Source organism: Macrobrachium nipponense, chromosome 34, assembly GCF_015104395.2.
Source record: "Macrobrachium nipponense isolate FS-2020 chromosome 34, ASM1510439v2, whole genome shotgun sequence".
Taxonomy (NCBI): domain Eukaryota; kingdom Metazoa; phylum Arthropoda; class Malacostraca; order Decapoda; family Palaemonidae; genus Macrobrachium; species Macrobrachium nipponense.
Window position 1 is genome coordinate 24,821,182 of NC_061095.1, and position 24,704 is coordinate 24,845,885.

Consider the following 24,704-nt stretch of genomic DNA (forward strand, 5'->3'; position numbering starts at 1 on the left):
GGGGTGATGTCCAAGAAAGCCCATGATTCTGAAGGACTCGAACCAGAAGTCCTTCTGTGTATTTTGTCTTGTATAGACAAAGCGGTTCAGGATGGCTCGGTTGAGATCTCCTCTTTGTTTGGAGCAGGTCTTCTTAAAAAGAGGACAGTATATAGTGTCTTTTTAACCAAAGCGGTCTCCCACGCTCAGAGGGCAGCGCTTCTGTACTCGCCTTTGTCTGACTTTTTGTTCCCTTCTCAGTAGTGAAGGACATTTCTCGTTCATTAACTGAGAAGGCGACTCAAGACCTTCTGGACACAGTCAGTAAGGAAGAAGAAACCTGCAGGACAGCCCCAAGAACACTGTCATTGTCTGTGAGGGAGAAAGACCGGGCCTACAACCTGACACAGAGGCGCTAGATGCGAACATATAGGACAGATAAGAGTGTCCGATGTGGACATTGCCAGACATCCTCGAGACTCTACCGAGCTCGAAGCTCCGGCAAGTGGGGAGGAGCCACCCAGGCGCGAGGCGCCCCAGGCATGGAGCGAGGCGCCAGGCAGGCGCGAGGTACCAGCCAGCGGCGAAGCTCCAGGCAGGCCGCAAGGCGCCACTCCAACCGGGCGCGAGGAACCGCCACGCCAGGTGCGTGAAGCTACCAGGCAGGCGCAAAGGCGCCAGGCAGGCCACAAAGCGCCAAACCTAGGCGCGACGACGCCCAGCCAGGCGCGAGGCGCCAGGCAGGCACAAAGCGCCAACTGGCGCGAGACGCCAGCCCAGGCGCGAGGTGCCAGCCAGCCGCGGAAGCTCCAGGCAGGCGCAAGGCGCCACTCCAACCAGGAGCTAGACGCCAGCCAGGCGCAAGGCGCCAGCCAGGCGCGAAGCTCCCCAGGCAGGCGCGAGGCGCCAGCAGGCACAAAGCGCCAGCCAGGCAGGCGCAAGCCAGGCTCTAGGCGCGAATCTCCAGCTAAGACGCGAAGCGTCATCCAGATGCGAGGCGCCAGTCAAGCGAAAGGTACAGACAAGCGCTAGGCGCCAACCAAGAGCGAAGCACCAGCCAGGCGCGAGGTTACCTGCCAGGCTTCAGGCTTCAGTGGTGTGAGATCCATTTCAAGAAAGCCCTGGTCTTCTTTGAAACATGGAGATCTCCTAAGCACTTCATTAGTGACTTGATTCCTTCAAACAGCTGAGAATTAAAAGCGCAGGAAGTGCGCGCTTTTGCAAATTCTTGTCTTCTACATAACAATATGTCATATAATAACATATTAGGCTGTGTTGTGCGGTTAGGAGGCAACATCTGGTGGTTGACTTCTCATTACACAAAAGGATGTCAAGTTAACATACGAGAGATCCTTCTCTTTTGCGGTTTATACGTTTCTGCGGATACGTTACTGGGATAAGGAGCCGACACTGATCCTTAACTTTGAGTTAAAGTTTTTTAACTTAGTGAAATTATTGGGGTTTTTGAAAGGAGTGTGGGGATAACTCTTTCCAATTTGAGCGCGAACCCTCGTGTTAGGATCAGGTGATCGGGATCGGTGTTGCGCTCCATCATAAGGTGTATTGTCATATAAGTGGATCAGCACCATTGACAAAGTCCTTTCAGGCTCTGCCGAGTAAGTGGATAAGACCCCTTCGGCAGACCCACAAGAACTCTTGGCCATAGATCACATATCTCGCTAAAGTTTCTTGAGGTGATGCAGACTACTGGGCAAACACCCACGAAGTCTACCACCTATCAGGTAGGAACCAAGGTTTTATTTATACCTACAACATATGTTGTTTACCTGTCTATTCCATATAGTAGCTGTCTCTTACCATCCACCGAAGGGTGCAATCAGCATGTATATATCTGACAGGTAAGTTGATTGTATGAAAATGATATTGTTATGATACAATAAAGTTTCATACATACTTACCTGGCAGATATATACGATTAGGGCCCACCCAGCCTCCCCGCAAGGAGACAGGTGGAAGAGAAAAAATAGATAGAAAACAGGAATGGTTCCTAATCCTGCCACCCAGGGCAGGACGGTAGATCACCTGACCTACCTGCAGCGTGTGCCGCGAAATTTGAATTTCTGTCGGGGACGACGGAGTCTTAGCTATGTATATATCTGCCAGGTAAGTATGTATGAAACCTTTATTGTATCATAACAATATCATTGTCATTCATATTTGATGGATTTGAACCTTTTGCTTTTTTCACAACTTTTGAAGATTACACAAGAATGATATCAATTTTGTATATTTTGTAATTTTACAAGACTAGTAGATTTTGAGTTTATTAAGACTTATGCCAGTTAGTTTTTGTATGATTTAACATAGTTCACATATTGATAGAAATGGCTCCTGTTTACATTGTATTTCATTTTTTACTTTCCATCCAAATTTTTTGGACTGTTTTCACATAGGTGTCCAACTTCAAGTATTTCTGGCTCCAATTTTCAGCTTTCATTCAAGAACAAATCCTTAGGCAACATCTATGAGTCTCAAATTTTACTAGGTTACTTTATGCCCAATCTTCTTAGGAAGAAGTGTTCTTGCTTTTAGTTAAGATTGATGTTTGTGCCCATGTAACTTCCATTACAAATTTTTTAGACCATGTAAACTTCAGTTACAAGATTTTTTTTTTTTTTTTTTTTTTTTTTTTTTTTTTTTTGTTTTTTTTTCTTTTTTTTTTTTTTTTTTTTTACAGGTGCAGTGGAACCTTTTCAAACCAATTTTACAGTGTGAAAATCAGTCATTGGGCAAAGATTCTAGCTCTGGATCAGGAGGAAAAATGTACCATGTATGGCGTGATTTGGAAGAAAATTATCGCAAGAATTATTCTCATGAAGATTATGCCATTCGACCTAGATTCTATACATTAACACCAGCTGAAACTAATACCCAGGATACTCCCAAGTTGGATGGTTTGGTAAGGCTAGCCACGGTACAAAATATTTGTTTTCTTTCAGGTTGGTTATTATGTTTATCTTGAATATTGAAATACCAGTTTTTAATTATAATTTACTGGCTTGTGTAAAATCAAATGAAATTTGCTGCAACATTGCTTTTTTTTTTTATCTTTTTAACAGGCCTGCAGTTTCATTTTAGCTACACCTGACACATTGAAGTACAGTACTTTGTATGACACTTTAGTGAATCTTCTGAATGTTGGATGCCAGACTGACCCATCACTTCGTCATGCAAATGATCCTCAGTTAACATATTTGGGACTCTGTGGGGTGCAGTATGCCTTTTCTTTGGCTTATCGCCTTCTTTTGACCATGCCTCCCTCTGTTTCTGCATTGGAAGCAATGTCTACCAGTGAAACTAAACTAGAAGGTTCCCACTTACTGCATGCCCTCCTATGGGGACCACGAGCATCGCACAAGATTTTCAATGGTTGGATCAAGGTAAATTATACCATAGTATTTTGTTATCAAGGATGGTAGCTATTTCAACATAAGAATTTGATAGTTATCAGTGCATGTGATGGTTGTTGGAAATTATATTTAATTTTTTGAAATTTTCATATTTCAGGATGGCTTGGTTCGACAGAGTTTAACTACGCAGAAAGCTGATGCTTTATTGAAGTCAGTGGCTAAATCAATGTGTAATGTAAAGCATGACTTAAAAGTTGCCAATCAGCTTTTGTCTTCGTTGCTGAGCAAGGTTAGTGGACAGCCATGGATCTTTTGACTACTGTATTCCAAATTGAAAGAAATACTTTTCTCATATTAAGGGTTCATAACCATTTTTGTTGAAAAATTGCTGAGCCTTTCATGCATAAGATGATACTGATAATTGGTAGTGTATGGTGAGGCAATATTAAAAACATGAATTTCATTAATTGAGTCATTTTTATATGTCAAACTTGCTGTCAAGTATAATAGGTCTTTGTTTCTTTGTGAATATTTATTACTTGGCCTCGCAAGTATCAGTAACAGAATGTGTGGATTTATATTGAATTTTAAGAGAATTTGAGCACAGTACATGAAAAAGAGCATTGAGACTGTTGTTTACTACAAATTAAGTATCTTGAAAGGTGCAGGGGAATGAAAAAGAATGGACTGAGGAGTCTAAAAAGTAAATCTTGTACAGAAATTAAATGGTAGTGTTTAAAATAAATCTTGTATAGAAATTTTTGCCATATTGAATTTATATTAATATGCATCTGGTCATTGAAGTTTTCTGATGCCAGTGTCTTTTTAACTGATTAGTTTATTTGATAAAATTAAGATTTAAGAAAGTATTTCATTCTGAATGTTGTCAGTTTTTTTAAGAGTTAAGGGGAGGCAGTGACTTATTTTTATAAATTTTATCATTTTTATGAATTATTTTAATACGTTTTAACATTTCAGGGGTACAACAACATGTCAAGCTTTTTAATGACCACCTGGGAACAGCTGCCAGCATTCTCTGATCTTTACATGCTAGATACAGTTCTGGCTCGACTTCAGGTAACACTGGATGAGGCCTGCCACAAAGGAGATATTGATTTACGTTCATCTGATGGAGGAGATCTCCTGCGAGCTTTAGATATCACTCCAGATCAAATTCCAATATCAGGCTTGCTGACATTAACTGAAGCACTTGCTCATGCAACAAGGTACGGTTATTAAGTACTTGTGCGGTTGTGTTAATTCAATGTTTGATGGATTTTAGGCTGTGTAATTCATGGTACAATATACAAATGGCTCCAAAAGTAATATTGTAGTGGGAGGTTATTGTATATTCGAAAGGTAAATAAATCAAAAGGAGCCTACTATTAATATCATCAATAATTTCTGCAGAACTCACGGCCATACAAATGGCACTTGATGTAATATCTGAGAAAAGAGCAAGTTCTTCTAATTTTCAGCGTTGTACAGTGCTATAGGTGATATAAAGCAGTACAAACCCATAAACCAACTTACACAAAAAAAAACAGTACAAACCCATAAACCAACTTACACAAAAAAAAACAGTACAAACCCATAAACTAACTTATACAAGAAATTCAAATAAAAATTCATGAAGTCCTCCAATCAGGATTATCAATAAAAAATATGTTGCATTCCAGCACACTTGGGAATAAAAGAAAATGAAAATGTAGATTCTGTTGCTAAATTAGCCTGCACTATCCATCCAACAGCTACACATACCCAAGTATTAGACTGGATAACATTTGTCAAACCATTGATATACCAAGATTGGCAAACAGAAAGGTCCATAATACCAACCACAAATAAGCTCAAATCTATAAAAACTGAAGTGTATTCATGGAAGTCATGTTCAAAAAAAGAAAGGCCAAAAGAAGTAATCCTAATAAGACTGTATAGGACGCACTAGATGCTCACATGGTCACTAAATGTCAACACTGCATAATGACCCAATGAAATGTAATAGATGTCAAACTCCATTATTATTATTATTATTATTATTATTATTATTATATATTTTTTTTTTTTTTTTTTTTATTATTTCTATTTATTTATTTTTTTTGTCTATCACAGTCCTCCAATTCGACTGGGTGGTATTTATAGTGGGGGTTCTGGGTTGCATCCTGCCTCCTTAGAAGTCCATCACTTTTCTTACTATGTGCGCCGTTTCTAGGATCACACACTTCTGCATGAGTCCTGGAGCTACTTCGGCCTCTAGTTTTTCTAGATTATTATTCTTATTATTATTGTATTATTGTTATTGTTATTATTATTAGTTATCATTTTATCATTATTATTATTATCATTATCATTATTATTATTATCATTATCATTGTTATTATTATCATTATCATTATTATTATTATTATTATTATTATTATTATTATTATTATTATTGAAAAAGAAGCCTACAAAATCACTGTGTATAACATGTTTACTTCTAAGTATTTACATTTAATTTTACTCCAAACTCGAGTTCTTTCAGGCCCTATCTGTGGTCCATTTTCAAGAGATGTGTAGGTTGTCAGCCTGGATTAAGGCCCAGCAGTCTTCTTGAAATTCTTCTTGTTGAGCTGTCGTTTATGTGATGGCTGTTCTGGTTTCCTTGAGAGTTGCTAATCCCCTCTTGTCGCTCTGATATCCTGAGCTGATGGTCAGTGGGATTAACCCTTGTGGTAAGGGAGTAGTCACCAAAAGTCTGTTGGGCAGAAAACCTAATCACCAGGTCAGCAGGGTCAATCTTAGCTTCTTTTAATATCAAAGCTCAGCTTATGGGATCTTCTGAGGTAAAACCTTTGTTTCCTTCTATTACTTTAATCTCTCTGATGAGTGCTCTTCATACTACCCTCCTATGACTGATTTTATTTCCTTTGTATATACGTTTTAACATTTCAAGGCTACAACGACATGTCAAGCTTTTTAATGACCACCTGGGAACAGCTGCCAGCATTCTCTGATCTTCACATGCTAGATACAGTTCTGGCTCGACTTCAGGTAACACTGGATGAGGCCTGCCACAAAGGAGATATTGCTTTTGTATATAAGCCTAGGCTTATATACAAAAGCAATAAAATCAGTCATAGGAGGGTAGTAGAAGTAGCACTCATCAGAGAGATTAAAGTAATAGAAGGAAACAAAGGTTTTACCTCAGAAGATCCCATAAGCCGAGCTTTGATATTAAAAGAAGCTAAGATTGACCCTGCTGACCTGGAGATTAGGTTTTCTGCCCAACAGACTTTTGGTGACCACTCCCTTACCAAAAGGGTTAATCCCATTGACCATTAGCTCAGGATATCAGAGCGACAAGAGGGGATTAGCAACTCTCAAGGAAACCAGAACAGCCATCACATAAATGACAGCTCAATGAGAAGAAGTTTCAGAAGACTGCTGGGGGCCATAGATAGGGCCTGAAAGTACTCGAGTGTGGAGTAAAAATTAAATGTAAATACTTAGAAGTAAACAAGTTATACAGTGATTTTGTGGGTTTCTTTTTTAATTATTATTATTATCAGCCACTTAAACACAATGGCATATTTGTGACAAATATGCCTTTGATATAAGATGCTTTGGAAGGAAATATTATAGTGAGGACTTTTGTTGTAGGAAATTACAACTGTTTTATGTGTGCTAGTTGCTACAGTCACAAGAGCAAATGAGGCAGTGATTATTGGTATATGGTTTAAGATTGATGGCTGGATTAGCACAGCAAGGAGAAAATATTTTTTGTTTTGCTTAAGTAAAGTATCAGCAACAATCAGGAGTTAATTGCTGTGATGTGATTTTTAGGAATTTTGGTTAGGCATGGACTCAGAGGGTCAGTCCTGAAGCTGAGATATTTAGAAGAGAGAACATTCCATGCTAAGGGAAATGGTTTCTGAAGACTGTGTTAGGATGTTGTAGAAGAAGAATGGCAGGAGCATTTGATGCATAGAATATATTAATAAAGGTTATATCTGTTGCAGGTGGAGTCTTTTACAGCAGATGAATGGAGTCCTGGAAGAGGTAAGCAGGTTATCACCTGAGGAACTAGAAGCTTACTGCATTGTGCTATCTGTATCTGGTAATCAGGTTACTAGAGCTGGTCCCCACCCACCTTGCCTATCAAAGGTTTCTTTGCCTGCACCATTGAAAACGGCTCTTGACAACTGGAATTCGAACACAATGACAGATTTTCCAGCCAATCATGCATGGGTAAGGAAAAGTTAATTTTTTTTTAGGATCCTTGTTTGTAAACTAAATGTAATAGAGACATTTTATATTAACACAGAATTAATTTGTACTTGTGATGCTCATCCTTCTTTAAATATCTTTTACAGAGGAACAGTATGAGTAGTGATGTCCTGCCTGGAGAAACGTACGTGTCAGGTGTTGTTATGGGCCACATATCCACCTTGTCTGCTCAGCCATCTTTCAGCATTAACTTGGCTCTCAAACATGTTATGCACACATTAGTTACATTTGTAACAGATTTGGCAAGGTTAGTACTATATACTTCTGTTTAATTGGCAATACAGACATATTAAACAAGTGCCAGTGTGAAAACTTCTTATTGTGAGGAAATTAGATTTTTGTATTAAGTTTTTTTAGGATTATAGTTAGATTGTTGTATTGATAATTTTTTAATTGTCTATAGAACAGTTTAATCTTTTTTGTTTGACAGCTGGTGTGGTGACGATGATAAAAACGGAGGAGTTTTGACCAATACATTGATCAGTTTGGCTGTAGATGCCACATGTGATCATGTTTCGGAGTCTGTCTCTACAGCCTTGGATAGATTGATGCCTACTCCTGAGGGTGGTGATTCCTCTACTTCACCAGATCCTTTCCAGATTACACTGTATACTCATCTCTTGTACAGAGTAGAGTCTTTGTTGCAGTCTACAGCCATATGTGAGGGGTAAGTTTCGACTCCGTTAATGTTATTGATATCATGTTCCATCTTAACTTCTGTTCGGCAGACATTTTTATCACTGCATTTAATGTTTTCAACATTAATTTTTGGTATATTAGACACCGGTATGTAGGTGTGTACAGCTGTTGACGTTTAAGAATTTATGGATCTCATTTAAAACCAGATGATTACAATAAGATGTAATGTGGTTATACATTCAGCCTGGAACAGATACTTGGGATGTACCAAGTTAGCACAAATAAAGGTGTAGATATATAAAAGCAAGACTATAATGATTTGATGATCATAGCACAATGATGATGGATACTCAAGATGGATAATAATGACAAACTCTTGAGCACGCTAGTTAGCATTAACTACAAGCTTACCTGCCTTGTTCTTGACTAAGTAATACCCACTCCTAAGTGTTTCATTTGTGTAAACATGGGAAGTATCTCAACGCTAATCAGTTTGTTGAACAGCACACAGTGCTTGTGATTTAACAGCAACATATAACAAGTCCATTATTGAAAGATTTTGTAGTGCTAATAGTGATCTTGCAAGGGCATATATGTAGTAAATTGTACCACCTTATAGAATTTTGTTGATAGGTTAACCCTCGCAGCAGACAGCAATGTTGTTTGATTGAAGCAGTGTAATATATAGAGTTTTTTCTCTCTATTGTGAGTGCATCTCTGACAGAACTTAGTCTTTGTATAATTAATTTGAAAATTGCTAAGTTGCTTTTGGTAGTAAATATGTTTGTGATATGGATGTGATATTTAACTTTTATTGTTTTTCCACTCTTAGTGTACTGGATGATCAAATTTTGGAAGGCTGTACAACATTCCTAGAAGAACTACTGGAAGTGCCTGCAGGGAAGCTGGCATTAGACAGAGTGCTTGCAGAGTCACATTTTGTGTCGGCTCTTTTGAGTCCCCCTTTAACTGGAGATACATCTTCTGCAACATTGCCAATCCATATAGTCAAATTTTTCATAAGAGTTTTCCAGCTAGGTAAATTAAATTGTACTGTATAGTTGGCTTTTGACTTATACTATGTAGTTGAAAATATCAGTAAAATTGGAAAATGTAGCTTGGAAATTTTATTGCTGTAGTTAATAACTCATTGATATACTCTTCTATATTTCAGCGGAGAAAAATCCTACAGATCACACTTTAGCATCTGTGTGCAGCCGTATTTCTGTTGGATCGTGGCTAGAGTCAGGCATGTTGCAAGGCTGGCTCTCTACTAATCTTCTGACCACAACTCCTACAGAAGGTGAAGGAACTCCTAATAGCTGGCAGCTTCTTCGAACACTAACAGCTTACATAATAACACAAGACACTCAGTATGCCGAGGTTAGTTGGAAGTTAAATTTTCCATGTTTTTTCAAATTGAATATTCATCTTCCAGGCTTGTTATTTTTAAGCTATATATTGTACAATAGAGTATTTCCAGATATTGATTGATCCTTTGGCATGGAATAAATTTTATAATATAGTATATATGCAGCTTCTTCAATGATTTCTTATCATGCAGGAAGTAGCTCATGGGCTGTTGCGATCCCTTGTGCCCCTTGGCTCATCTTTAGTATCGACAGGATCTGAAGGATTAGCGAGTATGACTCATCTGCTCTCTGTCATGTCATCATTAGCAAGTGCAGGCTCTGGCACGGGACATGTAACGCTTTTCAGAGCTGCAACTTCTTGGGTAACCCAGTGGTAAGTTTCTTGTTTCCCTTGAAATCTTGGATTTTCATGTTCAAGTAAAGATTTTAAGAATGTAAGATCCTGTGCACTTGGAGTAGTAAATAGTATTAATTTAATTGTAAAATATGAGAATCTTTGTAGAAAAATACTCTTAGTGACATGTCAACTTTCATCCATTATTGTGTATTTTTCAATACTTGGGTCAGCATCACCTGTTTATTTATATATGTTTTTTTTTTGCATATTGCTAGTTTATATATTTTTTATTAACTGTTTATCTGGGTATGCATTATCAACTTGCTCATTCTTTTGAATGCACATGGTTTTCAGTCTGCCTGCCTGCTGTTGCTCACAGCTGCCATTACTGTTTCCATCCTAATACAAAGCCACTGTCAAATGTGCTGGCATTGACAAACTCTTGGGCTGGCCATGGCCAACCCCTAGTGCAAGAATAAATAGGAATTTCTTTAGCTACAGGCAAAGCTGTAATTCAGATCTGCTGATACCACAGTTTCTTTCTTGAGCAACTCTTGAGGCTGGATTTCCTGAGCAACATTTCTTGAGGTTGGAAGTTGGGATTAGGAGTTATCACAGTTGCTGGCAGTATCACATAGTTGTTTGAACCAGATCCTCAATACAGAAATTCCCCAGTATTCAGCTGTTTTTTGTGGTAGCTTGGTTGCAGCAATCAAGGGTTCCTTGCTTGTTCATGGTTAATTAACCAGGATCCTTTGGATCCTTTTGGTAGTACCATTTCTACACTATGTAGGTCCTTGCCTTGTCCACACTGTTAGCCATTTCATTTGCCACTGAAACCTCAGCTACAACTTAAAATTCCATTGGTCATCTATGTTAGCAGTCACTGCTGATGTGTGCACCATGTTGCTGTAATAAGAGAGATCTAGAATGTGAAACTGATAACAGATTTCAAGGAAATTTAAGTTCATTGGTGTGAAGGATATTTTTATAGATTCATGGAAGATTAGAATGAATTCTGGGATTTTTTATTTCTTGAAAGCCTATGAAGTGAGATTCATAAAAAAGTAATGACAGGAGTTACTGTTTTTGGTAATGTTGACAACAGTTGACAAGTGATAAGCATGTTTTAACAGTAAGCAACTGAATAGCTATTGAATGAGTATGTTGATAACTATTAAATGATTGTGTTTATTTTAACAGTAAGCAACACTTAATTGGAGAAAAGGATAAAGGACTTTTGGAAGCCATGTGTCACTTGCTCTCTTATGTTAGCGATGTTGTTGCTGCACTGAAGGTATGTAGATATAGTAGATAAGAAAAATTTTTAATGCAAAAATCATTTGAAATTGAGATTCAAATTTAAAAAAAAATCTTTGAATCACAAATCAGAATTTTGTTTTATTTGGTGTAGATATTGATATTTAATAGATCATATAAAATATATATAGAAGCACCATAGCTTGTCAGCCATCAGTCCAATCATATGTCTTAGTAAGATATTTTGTAAGCTTTCCTTAATGTGAGGCTCTTGAATTGGATGATGAATGTATAAAGTGGAGGCTTTTTATATTGGAAATAATATGAAATTAATGTTGACTATGGAGGCTTAAATTGTTGTAGGTTATACTTTAGGGTACTTTTTTCAGATTAGCTTATAATAAATGCTCTTTAAGGCATATTAGAATTCCCTGCTTACCAGAAGGCCAGACTCATGAAACATCTGATAAGATGAGGGGCTACATCAGTGAATGGTAATGAGCTAAGTGATATGTAATTCATTTTCAGGTCAGCAGTGAACGCTGGGCTGTCGCTTACCGTAGTGGCATGACCTCCCCACCATATGAACTTGACCTTACAGCCGATACAGATTCAGATTGGGTCGATGATCTCACTCAAGAAGATGAAGATAGTGCTGGCGAAGATTCTGTAAGTTCTTCATTGCTTCAGTAGGAACCAAAGTTAGATTTTGGAAGTTATCAGAGTAGGGAATTTGTTGTGCATTAGTATGAATTTATAGATCCGGGTTAATTCTGTTACTCAGTTTTAAGGTTTCACGATTTCATGATTGACTACAACCTCAGTTTTTCTGAAATTTCTGATTACATATGATTCAGTTTCATCTTGGGAACCCTAATGTCTGATATCTCTAAACTGTATAATACACTGTATCGTAAGCATGGACTTCATAACTTGCACATTGCTTAGTGCCCCTTCATTCTCATCCATTCCCTTTTGTTCCTGTTTTATAATAATGCTGGCTAATTTTTTATCTGTAAAATTGTTCTATTTACTTTGAACATATTTGTTTTGGTTTCATTGCTATTTATGTCTAAACACCAAAGCTTCAGGCCATCCCCATGGGAGTTGTGGTTTTTAAAGTGGTAGGCTAGCTAACCTATTTAAAAATAATGGTTCTTTGTAGTTCAGATTGCTATCGCAGTATTTTAGTGTTATAATCTGATTATTTAATGCATTTTAAATAATTGTGTTTATTGGTTTTCTTTTTAATAGGTTAAATAATTGTGTTTATTGGTTTTCTTTTTAATAGGTCCTTTTCTGATGTACTGTAATTATACAGTATTTTCCTTATTACCATTTTCCATTAGCAATAGTATTGAGCTTTCACATGAAATCATGCCAAAAGTTGTTTTCAAAAATGGTTTTGTTCTTGCTGTAGGATGAAGATAGTATGTGCAACAAGTTATGCACCTTTACAGTCACCCAAAAGGAATTCATGCACCAGCATTGGTACCACTGTCACACCTGTCGCATGGTTGATGGTGTTGGGGTATGTACCGTGTGCGCCAGAGTGTGTCATCGCGGTCATGATGTGACCTATGCTAAGTATGGAGCCTTCTTCTGTGACTGTGGTGCTAAGGAAGATGGATCTTGTCAGGTAAGAAATTCTTTGCCAATATTGGATAGCTTATTATGTGGCTAATTGCTCAGCTTTTGGTTTGAATGCAGTTGTGGGAACTGAGATTATAAATCTGCTATCAGAGAAAGTATGAATAAACTTCTTTGCAATGCGTAAGAAACGTGCAGTAATGTGTTTTGATCATCAGTATACTAAGTAGATTTAATATTTGGAGAAAAGGCTGCATTTTTAATATATATATATTTTTTTTTTACCCAAGGCTTTAGTTAAACGCAGCCCTGCATCATATGAGGATGGTGTTGGCTCCTCCAGTGGCCCAGCAGCCTTTGGAGTTGAGCCCCTCCTCCCATCATCTCTTCGAAGGCGCCCTTCGTCTCCTTCTCAAGGCATTCAGGTGGTGATGACAGTTTTGAAATTTCCCCTCACTAATGCAATCTCAGAATTTGTTCTTCTACTATTAAAAGTTTTGCTGGTTGAGTGATCGAGTCATTCTGGGGAAATATCCACTATTATTCTTACATTTTATTATGGTTTGAGATAATAAAAACCATTAGTGTACTGTATTGTTAATGTAATCTTTCATTTTGTACATGAACTTTCCTGTCAGATATATACTTAGCTATACGTCTCTGACGTCACGACAGAATTCAAAACTCGCGGCACACGCGACAGGTAGGTCAGGTGATCTACCTTACCCGCCGCTGGGTGGCGGATGTAAGAACCAATCTCCCTTTCCAGCCAGAATTTTTCTGTCGCCGGTGACGACTACACCTGTGGTTGTTACCTCCTGACAGCTTTATTCATTTCTCGTTGCCGTGGATTTATTTGGACTGACTTTCGGTGAAGTACCTGATCTTGTTGGCTTGGCATACGCATTTGTGGATTGTTTTTGGATATTGATTTGGATTTTTCTTTGATTTCGAGATGTCTGAGTTAGAGGTTAAGAAATCTTCTATGTTTAGAGTGTGCGCTATGGATGAATGCAAGGTGAGACTACCGAAAGCTACGGTAGATCCTCACACAGTTTGCTTTAAATGTAGAGGTAAAGAATGTTCTTTTGATAACCCGTGTAAAAGATCTCCAGCTCGAATTCTTGCGGGACTGCAAGCGCAGATTTCGGCACTGGCGGGCTCCTTGGCAGGAGGAACGCGTCGGAAAGACGTCTCTCTCCCTGTCAAGAAGTCTAGGATTCCTTCACCTGTCTTACCGTCTCAGTCAGAGTCGGTTCTCTCTCCTTTATCAGCGGATGGAAGGAGGCGCTCTTCCCTCAGCAGGCGCTTGTCGTCTTCCAGGCATCAATCGCCCAAGAAGCTTTCTCCTGGTGACTACATCTCTCCAGTAGGAAGGGATCTAGCGACTAGTAGGCGTTCGTCTAAAGACAGGCGTACAGCCTCGTCCTCGCGCTCTTTTACGAAGATCCTTCATTCCCCGGATAAGAGAGCCTACTCTTTGATGGATTCGTCTAGAGACAGGATCTCGCCTTATGTTAGGCGCCTTGAGCCTAGTAGGCGCTACTCCCAAGTAGACGTCTCTCCGCTCCCAAGCGTGGTGCGGAGGATAGGCGCTTTTCTCCTGATAGGCGCTTTTTCTCCTGATAAGCGCGGCTCTACTTTTAGCCGCTCGATTCAGGACAGGCGCGTAGAGCCTGAAAGATATGTCTCTTCTGGGAGACTACCTTTTGAAGAGACACACAAGTCGGGTGCGAAGTTTGTGGAGCATGGTAGACGCCGGTCTCCTAGTAAGCGACCTTCTCCAGACCTTCGCTCTCCTGTAAGTAGGCGCCAAGAGCCTAGTAGGCGTTCGCCTCATGGTAGGCGCAGCTCGCCTGGCAGCCGCTCTCCTTTGAACAGGCGCATGGAGCCTGAGAAGCGCCTTGAGCATAGTAGGCTCTCCTCTCCTAGCAGGCGCTCCCCCTTGGAAGCCCGGAATTCTAGGAGTAGGATTAAGGAGCAAAGAGCAAGCACTCATCAGAGTAGGAAGGACTCATTCGAGAGGAGCTCTCCAGAAACTTTGGCTTCCCCTGATAGGCGCCAGTCTACTACTAGACACTCTCTGGACAGGCGCATTTCTTTAGAGAAGGCTAACTGCACTCGTAAAGAAGCGGAGGGTTCTTCAGTGGATGAAGTTGAACCTTCAGAAGAGGATTTGGTGAAGGACTCGTCAGTTTCGTCCTACAAGATCCTTACAGATCTACTTCTTCAAGAGTTTGGAGACTCCCTTACTCCCGTCGCTCCTCCGTCTCCTCTCTCTTTATTCTCGACTTCGAAGAAGACGAAAGTTTCCTCTTGTGTGAGGATGAAGCCAACCATCTCAATGAAGAAGGCTTTGAGAGGTGTTGGTGATTGGCTGCTTTCTAAGGAAGGAGAAAGGGAAAAACTGTGTTTTCTTTCCCTTTCCTTCCTTCCCAAGCTTACGGGCAGACTCGGATTTTGGTACGAGTCTGGAGAACCCTTAGGTCTGGGTCTTCCTTCATCGGCGGATGCGGACTTCTCTTCTCTGGTGGATGCAGCACGACGCTCGGCTCTTTTGTCGGCTAAAACGACCTGGGCTATGAACGAGCTTGACCACCTGCTGAAGGGAATGTTTAGAGTCTTGGAAGTCTTCAACTTCCTTGACTGGTCTTTGGGGGTCTTGGCTAAGAAGACTCAGAACCCGGATGCTATTTCGCCAGAAGATCTAAACAGTGTTCTAACGTGCATTGACAAAGCAGTTAGAGATGGATCGAGCGAAATAGCCTCCCTCTTTGGAGCAGGGATCCTTAAGAAGAGATCAGTCTTCTGCTCTTTTCTGACGAAGTCTGTTTCGCATGCCCAAAGAGCCTCTCTCCTGTATTCGCAGCTCTCGCCTCTGCTTTTTCCAACTTTTTAAAGAAGATAATCCAGGACATCTCAGGATCTATCTCTGCGAAGGCGACTCAGGACATGCTCGCACAGTCGGCACGGAAGCCTAAGACCTCCTTCCAGACGAAGACTAAGAAGGAGACTCCAGCTAGACAGGAGCCCTTTCGAGGGGGCCCCCCTTCTAGAGCCTCTACCTCGAGAGGTAATAGAACTTTCAAGAGAGGTAGATCCTTCTCACGCTCTGTCAGAGCTAAGAAAGTAGGGAAGTAGTCCTCCAAACACCAGTAGGTGCCAGACTTCTAAGATTCTCGGAAGCCTGGACAAAGAGAGGAGCGGACAACTGGTCCCTCTCTATAATAAGGAAAGGATATCTGATTCCTTTTACGGAAAGACCACCGTTGACAACGACTCCGAGGGAGTTGGTGGCCAGGTACAGGGATCCCATCATGAGCCTTGCTTTAACACAAGCAGTGGAACAAATGTTCGAGAAAGAGGCTATAGAGCTAGTGAGCGACCCTTGCTCAGCGGGCTTTTACAACCGCCTTTTTCTAGTTCCAAAAGCCTCAGGAGGATGGAGACCGGTTCTGGATGTAAGCGCCCTGAATTTCTTTGTAGAAAAGAGGAAGTTCGCCATGGAGACGACATCCTCAGTGTTGGCGGCCCTTCGGCCAGGGGACTGGATGGTGTCCCTAGATCTTCAGGACGCTTACTTCCATGTGCCTATCCATCCTTCGTCAAGGAAATACCTCAGGTTCATGATGGGAGGAAGGATATTCCAGTTCAGGGCCTTGTGCTTCGGCCTTTCAACAGCCCCTCAGGTCTTTACAGGCCTAATGAAAAATGTAGCAAGATGGCTACATTTGGAGGGAGTCAGAGTGTCCCTTTACTTGGACGACTGGCTGATCAGAGCCAAGTCTCAGGAAAGATGTTTGGAGGACCTACAAAAGACCCTTTTCATGGCAAGTTCTCTGGGACTTTTGGTGAACTTTCAAAAGTCTCAGTTGATCCCCAGTCAAGATCGTATCTATCTGGGGCATTCGGATGGCTTCTCTGGATTTTCGGGCTTTTCCGTCTCCAGAACGGATAGCCCGAGGGTCAGAGAAAGTCAAAGCCTTCCTAGAGAAAGAAGTATGCACAGCGAGGGAGTGGATGAGTTTGTTGGGGACACTCTCCTCGTTGGAGCAATTCCTTTCTCTAGGAAGGTTGCACCTCAGACCTCTCCAGTTCTTTCTCCATCGAAACTGGAGGTGTCGTTCACAAAACCTAGAGTTCTCCTTCGAGATTTCAAAGGAAATCAAGAAGGACCTCTCTTGGTGGGCCAACCCTCTCAAGTTTGCAGAAGGGATGTCCCTTCACATTCCGAACCCCAACCAAGTGTTGTATTCCGACGCCTCGGAAACAGGTTGGGGAGCGACGCTCGGCTCAAGAGAAGTGTCAGGCACCTGGAACAAGGAACAGGTGACCTGGCACATCAACAAGAAGGAGCTGATGGCGGTTTGGCTAGCTTTGAAAGCTTTCGAGCCCCACGTCCTAGCTTCAACAGTTCAGATCAACTCGGACAACACCACGGCCCTGGCTTACATCAGGAAGCAAGGGGGGACTCACTCTTTCTCCCTGTACGAGACAGCAAAAGAACTTCTGCTTTGGGCAGAAAAAAGGAAGATTTGTCTCCTTACCAGGTTCGTACAGGGAGAAAAGAACGTCAGAGCAGACCTCCTAAGCAGGAAAGATCAAGTCCTGCCGGCAGAGTGGACTCTGCACGAAGATGTTTGCCAGGACCTGTGGAAGCTTTGGGGCAAACCTCATATAGACCTCTTCGCCACAGCCAAGAATATGAGGATAGCCAACTACTGCTCTCCGATATCGGACCCGAGGGCAGTGTCGATAGACGCGTTCCTACTAGATTGGAAGGGTCTAGACACGTATGCTTTTCCTCCATTCAAGATACTGGGAGAGAGACTAAAGAAATTTGCAGAATCGGAGGCAGCAAGGATGACGCTGGTAGCCCCGTTCTGGCCCGCACAAGTATGGTTCACAGAGGTACTGGAATGGTTAGTAGATCTTCCGAGAACATTACCACAGAGGATCGATCTGCTCAGACAACCCCACTTCGAGAGGTATCACAAAAACCTCCCCGCTCTAGATCTGACTGGCTTCAGACTGTCAAAAGTTTGGTCAGAACGAGAGGCTTTTCGCAAGAGTTGCAACGGCTATCGCAGCAGCAAGAAGGCCTTCTACCCTTAGAGTCTACCAATCGAAGTGGGACGTCTTTCGGCGATGGTGTAGGAACCATCACTTTTCCTCTTCCAGTACCTCTGTGACACAAATAGCAGACTTCTTACTTTTCCTTAGGGAAGAAAGTGGATTGGCGGTATCAACCATTAAAGGCTATCGTAGCATGCTATCTGCAGTGTTTAGGCACAGAAACTTAAAACATTTCTCAGAAGATAAGGACCTTCATGATCTAATAAGATCGTTTGAAACATCCAAGAAGGTTTCTCCAGGGGTTCCGAGTTGGAATCTGGATGTAGTGCTACGTTACCTGAGGTCCAATAAGTTCGAACCGCCTCAGTCTGCATCGTTTAGAGACCTCACGAAGAAGACAATTTTCCTCATGGCATTGGCTTCCGCAAAAAGGGTTAGTGAACTCCATGCACTAGAAGGAAATGTGGGATTCAGAGGAGATGCAGCTATCTGTTCATTCCTTCCTTCGTTCTAGCCAAGTCGAGAACCCCTCAAATCCTTGCCTAGGAGCTTTGAAGTACAAGGATTGTCTGCATTAGTAGGCGAGGAAGCAGAGAGGTCTCTTTGCCCAGTAAGAAGTTTGAAATTCTATCTACAGAGAAAGAAAAAACTTAAGGGCAATGATGTCAACCTTTGGTGCTCTGTAAGAGATCCAAGGAGGACACTTTCGAAGAATGCGCTTTCTTTCTTTATCAGAAGCCTGGTGAAAGAAGCGCATGCGATATGTGAGGAAAGTCAATACAAAGTTCTTAAGGTCAAAGCTCATGAGGTAAGAGCTATTGCCACGTCATTGACTTTTAACAAAAACATATCCCTGAGTAATATTATGAAGGCAACATTCTGGCGTTGCAACTCGTCTTTGCAAACCACTATCTGAGAGACGTCAAAATTACGTATGAAAAAGTGCTTCGGGTTAGGCCCGTACGTATCGGCGGATTCGGTGCTGGGGCAGGGAGCTGAGACATATCCTTAGTAGTATATATTTTTTCCCCTTGTTAGGTTGTAAGTTTTTGGTTGTTTGAAAGAACATGCGGGTAGGCATGTTTTTCATTTCGTAGTGCTAACAATGATTAGATTGGTTAGGTGATCGGTGTATGTTTGAGCTCCTTGCAATGATAGTGGTTAGGTTCTGTCATATAAGTGGGCGAATCCCCGTTGACAGATCCTGCTCGGATTCTATCAAGTAAGCGGACAACCAAATCCCTTTGATAGACCCAAAGAGTCTGTCAGCTGTAGGTCACGCCCTCGCTGAAGCTCTTAAGGCAACGCAGACTCATAGACAGTAACTACGAAGTCTTCTGCCTAAACAGGTAAGAACAAGGTTGTTTTTACATCCTACAACTAGTGTTGTTTTCCCCTTTTTTCCATATTTATATTGCTGTCTCTTTCCCTCCACCAAGGGTGTCAATCAGCTAAGTATATATCTGACAGGAAAGTTCATGTACAAAAATGTTATTGTTAGTATACAATAAGGTTTTGTACATACTTTCCCTGGCAGATATATACGATTGATGGCCCGCCCAGCCTCCCTCAGGAGACCGGTGGAAGGAAAAATTCTGGCTGGAAAGGGAGATTGGTTCTTACATCCGCCACCCAGCGGCGGGTAAGGTAGATCACCTGACCTACCTGTCGCGTGTGCCGCGAGTTTTGAATTCTGTCGTGACGTCAGAGACGTATAGCTAAGTATATATCTGCCAGGTAAGTATGTACAAAACCTTATTGTATACTAACAATAACATTTTTTTTTTGCAGGATAAGCATCGAGATGATACACACAAGCAAAGGCAAGCTCTTGCAAAGAAGCTTGGTAAGGATAATCTATTTATTTTACTTTGTGAAAATAGTCTCTTTTGTTATTATGTCTTCTTAAATCTATATTGAATTCTTAATTTGCAATGGAGCTTGAAAAGGAAATCTGTTACAGAAAATGTTCGAGATTTACTGGTGGGTGAGGTGAGCGGCAGTGAACTGGCAGCTACTGTTCTTGATCTCCTGTCTGAATTACTTCCGACTGTTCAAGAAAGTGCGGCAGAGTCATGCTCTGTTGGATCTTACCAGCGTGCACTGGCAGCCCTGAATCAGGTTCACACCAATGCAAAGGTGACTTAAGGGATTTCTTCAGTGACAATTATGTATAATATGAATGAGTTATAAGTGTATATTTCTTGCTGTTGAAGATGCAGTGCATATTGTTGTTTTATTATGAATTGTATACATTTTTCAGTTAATTCTATGGTTTTTCTTCATTTTAGGCTATTGAGTCATCAGAACAGTTAATGGTTGCCACCCTTGGATCTCAAGAAGGGGCTTTTGAAAATGTGCGACTCAACTATTCAGGTGAACAAGGGCAGACAATACGCCAGCTAGTGTCTGCTCACATGATACGTCGTGTAGCAATGTGTTGTCTGGCATCACCAGGAGGTAAAAGGCAGCATTTGGCTGTCTCTCATGAGAAAGGAAAAATAACAGTTCTTCAGCTTTCTTCCCTCTTGAAGCAACATGATTCTGCCAAGAAAAAGCTAACACTGACGAGGCTTTCCTCAGCTCCTGTGCCCTTCACTGTGCTGTCCATCACTGCCAACCCAGCAAATGATGATTTCTTAGCTGTTTGTGGACTCAAAGTAAGTCTATTCATGGGGTTTTTGTAAAGCAGCATTAGCTTAGCTGGCCACACTGTATTGTGATATTTTCCTCACTTTTGCAGTATCATTTAGAAAGTTGAATGACCGACTTAGTACCAGTAGATCAGTTGTTTGAGCTAGATCATCTTGACATATTTTGCCATTGAGAAGATTAGATGTTGAAGTAAGCCATCCAATAAATTACCGTAGGTATCTTTTGCACATAAAGATATATATGTTGTGTATATTTCTTAAAGATGGTCCTAGTAAGACATTTAAAACTACATATATGCTTGAGTGAAATGGTATACATTGATATTGATTTCTACAGGATTGCCATGTATTAACATTCGCAAGTGCAGGAAGTGTATCTGATCACCTTGTTCTACATCCTCAACTGGAGTCTGGAAATTACATAATACGTGCTGTGTGGTTACCAGGGCAACAGACACAACTTGCCCTAGTCACTGCAGAGTTTGTCAAAATCTATGATCTCAGTATAGATTCCCTTTCACCTCAGTATTATTTCCCCTTACCATCTGGGAAAATTAAGGATGCTTGCTTCATCAGCACTCGCGTAAGTATAATAAATAGTCCAATTGTTCCGATACGTAATACAAACCATCGGTCCTTTAACAATAGGAAGTAGCTAGCGGCAGCTGGAACGGTCGTAAGCTTCGAACAAGGGGAGAACGTAGTTAACTGCTTGTCCGACAGTCGCGCGCGACTGGGAGGTAAACAAATCACTTTTGCTTTCGGCCGTGGGTGTGAAGGACGTGTTCGTCATCGCTCTCTTGCCCTCGCTTCAATCGTCGTATGCTTTGTTTATATTGTGTTTTCTACTAATGGTTTGTTTGACTTGAAAATGAAACTGTAAGTACACTGTTTTCATTTTCATTACTTAATTATGAACCAACATGGAGTTATCGCCGTAGATGCGGCGATTTCCTCTCTTTTCATGAATTGAACCCTTGAATTATGTCTCGGTGCCGAGGGCGGGCGCGCTCGCTCCGAGTCATGTATTTTGGGCGAAAGTGTGTAATTGAAATGTAAGTGCTCTTTTCATTATATTTTTGCCCTGTGCGTTCGTTACCGAGAGTGTGATTGCGCTCGGCACGAGCCTTTTAATTTTGTATAATAGAATGCAATGAAAGTGGATTCGCAATTGCAATATTCTTTTCATTTTCATTTTTATTTATTTGCATGAAATTTAATTTGGATCAATTTTCGTTCTTACCCGGGAATTGATCCTTACGATTTTTTTTTATGTGAAAATGAATCGCAAGTGCAGTATTCTGTTTCATTTTCATAATATTTTTTATGATAGCATCATTATTGGATCAAGTTTCGTCTTACCGGGAATTGATCTTTTCCCTTTAAGTTCTATGAAGTGAATCGCAAGGGCAGTATTCTGTTTCATATTACTTTTCACTGCTGTGCGGGGGTAGGGGAAGCGAAGGTCTGCCAGGAAGTCGTCGGAAAGCTCTCCCGCGACTCCCTTGGTATCCGATTCTTCGTCTTCCTTCCTGCCCCCCGCTCAGCTTCTTCGTTGTATTTTGTATTTGGGGTCTTCCTTGCGTTCGGGGTAGGGCATGTCTTCCCCCCGTGCGTGAGGGAACCCCTCTTACTAATCTATCTATGTTACCGCAGGTGCTACATCCGTGGGAGACGACCTTGGACAGGTATGGAGGCCACCGCGGAGGCAGGGCGTGCCTAGCATCCACGGGCTGCTGCAGCGTCTAGCGAGGTCTGGGGCGGTCTCCACTACTACCACGGCCGCTTATGCTGCTCCATCCCCCTGTCCCCCCCCCTCCTGGTCTACACTCCCCATGCTGTGTCGATGACGCCGTCTGCCGCTACTAGGGCCGCAGCGTACCGAGGTGGGGTTGCCGCCGCCGCCTGTTTTCTTCGTGTTGCCTGCCCCAGACTTCCGCTGTTCCAGCAGCTCGCCCCTGGACCGGCCGCCAGGACCCAGGTTCCGCTGGCTGCCGATGATTCTACGAGGCGATCGCTGGGCCTGCCGTACCTGCCGCTGATGTGATTCCCGCTGTTGGCTTGGCTGTCCCTTCTGGGTCTACCGCTGCCGCTGTTCCTGCCGCTCCTGAGCTGGTTGCTGTTCCTGTCGCTCCTGATTCCTGTGCCTGTCCATGCTGGTCCTGCCCACGGTGTGTCTTCCCCAGTCCCAGGTCCTTCCGGACAGGTGCAGTCGGGCCCTGTTGCTTCGGCAACTGCCCCGGCTCCCTCCTGGATGGAGGACCTGACGACTGTCCTGCGAGAGCTGACGAGGAAGAGGAGAGAGGAAGCTGTCACTTCTTCGTCTTCATCGTCTGCTGCTGCCTCTCCCCTTCGACTTCTAAGGCCCATAAGCCGAAGAAGAAGAAGGCTGCCTTCCCCCCTAAGAAGTCTCCTTCAAGGAACTTCTAAGGGCCCGTCCCACCTCGGTGGGACGGGGGGTCCTTCTGCTGGTCCTCCTGCTCCTTCGGGAGCGGGGCCCGTCTCCCCTTCCGTAAGGAAGAGATAGACGGGGACCAGAGGAGTATCGGTTAGCTCTGGTACTTCCTCGCCTGGTGCTAGCGGCGATGCCGCTACGCCAGGTTCCGGCTCGGTCTCTGTTCGCGAGGGATCCCGAAGTGTGCGTTCTCCCTCGGGAGACCGTGCAGCCAAGTTTCGGCGCCAGAGTTCGCTCGGCGCCAAGACGCGGCACGGAGCAGAAGGCGGGTGAGAGACGCTCAGGTGACTCTTGCCAGGCCAGCGGCCGCTCTTGCAGCGACCAGCTGGTAACCCGGGTTTTCCCCCCTAAGAAGGCTCCTTCGGGACCTTCTAAGGGCCCGTCTCGCTCCGGCGATTCGGGGAGCTCTTCTGCTGGTCCTCCTGCTCCCTCGGAACAGGGCCCGTCTTTTCTTCTACCAGGAGAAGAAGACGGGGACCAGAGGAGTACCAGCTTCGGCTGGCACTTCCTCGCCTGGTTTTAGCGGTTCTGCCGCTAAACCAGGATCCGCCTCGGCTTCTCGTTAGCGAGAAGTACCGAGTGGACGGTCCTCCCCGCGGGAGACCGTCCAGCCAAAGTCTTGACACTCGAGCTCGCTCGCCGCCAAGACCGAAGCGCGGAGCAGAAGACTGGCGAGTGTCGTGCAGACGACTCTCGCTAGGCCAGTGGACGCTCTCGCAGCGACCAGCTGGCTGCTCGGGTTGACGTGACGGTCGCTGACCAGCCACGGGTTGAGGCGAGGAAGGGGTCCCCGCGGTCGTCGGTACCAGCCACGGCTGGTACCAGCGGCTCGACGCGCCGAGAGGACGCTCGCCGGTCTCACCGCGACAACGAGCCTAGCAGGTCACCTGACGCCGCTCCCATCGGGACCGGCGGAGACGGTGACCAGCAACAGCTCGCCTGACGCTAGACATCAGCGTCGACGTTCTCAGTCGAGCCGCTCGCCACAGGTGAGCGGCACGGCCCAGGCCCTGCAGATCGATCCCCACCGCGGGTTGGTGATCGGCTGCAGCCCCCCACGTACGCTGGTCCTGCCAGCGAGCGGGGGGGGAGCGTCAGGTCTGTCTCTCCACTACCTTCAACTTCCTCGGCCTACACCGGGAAGAGCCAGGTAGCTAGGAGTGATCGTGAGAGGTGCGCCGCTCACGATCCCGTCACGACGCCGCACGTGCCACGTATGGTCTTAGGACCAACCAGGACGTACGCGCAAGTGATTGGAGGCGACCGTCAGGGGGAGAGGGGGTATCGTCAGTTCTGTCTCTCCGATACCTTCAACTTCCTCGGCATACGCCAGGAAGAGCGAGGTATATAGGAGTGATCGTGAGAGATGCGCCGCTCACGATCCCGTCACGACGCCGCACGTGCCAGGTTGGTCTTAGGACCAACCAGGACGTACGCGCAAGTGATTGGAGGCAACCGTCAGGGATCTGTTGCTGGTCCTTCTTCTGAAGGAGGAGGGTCCTGGGAGCTGCTCTTGTTGGAGGGACTGGACGGTCCTACTCCTCAAGACGCTGTAACTTCCGAGATTCAGAGTAACTTTACCCAGGTTATTGCACTGATTCGTCAGCACAACGACCGGGGGTAAGGATCGCCGCTCCCACCAGCAGAGCCCATGTCTCTGCTCGAGTCGTTCTGGGGCCCGAGAGGGAACCCAAACCGACG

General features: G+C 43.3%; 1 protein-coding gene across 6 annotated transcripts in view; it reads left to right on the forward strand.

Moving 5' to 3' along the window:
- LOC135207971 (E3 ubiquitin-protein ligase UBR4-like) overlaps window positions 1-24,704 on the forward strand; it is an 84,073-nt gene that overhangs the window by 25,242 nt on the left and 34,127 nt on the right. For 4 of the 6 annotated variants that reach the window (XM_064240006.1, XM_064240002.1, XM_064240004.1 and 1 more), the window contains exons 17-34: window positions 2,678-2,914; window positions 3,060-3,380; window positions 3,508-3,639; window positions 4,329-4,576; window positions 7,352-7,580; window positions 7,706-7,866; window positions 8,050-8,286; window positions 9,091-9,296; window positions 9,433-9,641; window positions 9,823-10,004; window positions 11,172-11,265; window positions 11,757-11,897; window positions 12,649-12,867; window positions 13,109-13,243; window positions 19,686-19,740; window positions 19,858-20,033; window positions 20,186-20,554; window positions 20,886-21,131. In XM_064240006.1, coding sequence (XP_064096076.1) covers window positions 2,678-2,914; window positions 3,060-3,380; window positions 3,508-3,639; window positions 4,329-4,576; window positions 7,352-7,580; window positions 7,706-7,866; window positions 8,050-8,286; window positions 9,091-9,296; window positions 9,433-9,641; window positions 9,823-10,004; window positions 11,172-11,265; window positions 11,757-11,897; window positions 12,649-12,867; window positions 13,109-13,243; window positions 19,686-19,740; window positions 19,858-20,033; window positions 20,186-20,554; window positions 20,886-21,131 — 3,597 coding nt within the window. The remainder of the gene's footprint in view (window positions 1-2,677; window positions 2,915-3,059; window positions 3,381-3,507; window positions 3,640-4,328; window positions 4,577-7,351; window positions 7,581-7,705; window positions 7,867-8,049; window positions 8,287-9,090; window positions 9,297-9,432; window positions 9,642-9,822; window positions 10,005-11,171; window positions 11,266-11,756; window positions 11,898-12,648; window positions 12,868-13,108; window positions 13,244-19,685; window positions 19,741-19,857; window positions 20,034-20,185; window positions 20,555-20,885; window positions 21,132-24,704) is intronic. The other 2 variants (XM_064240003.1, XM_064240007.1) reach the window with 1 other exon arrangement.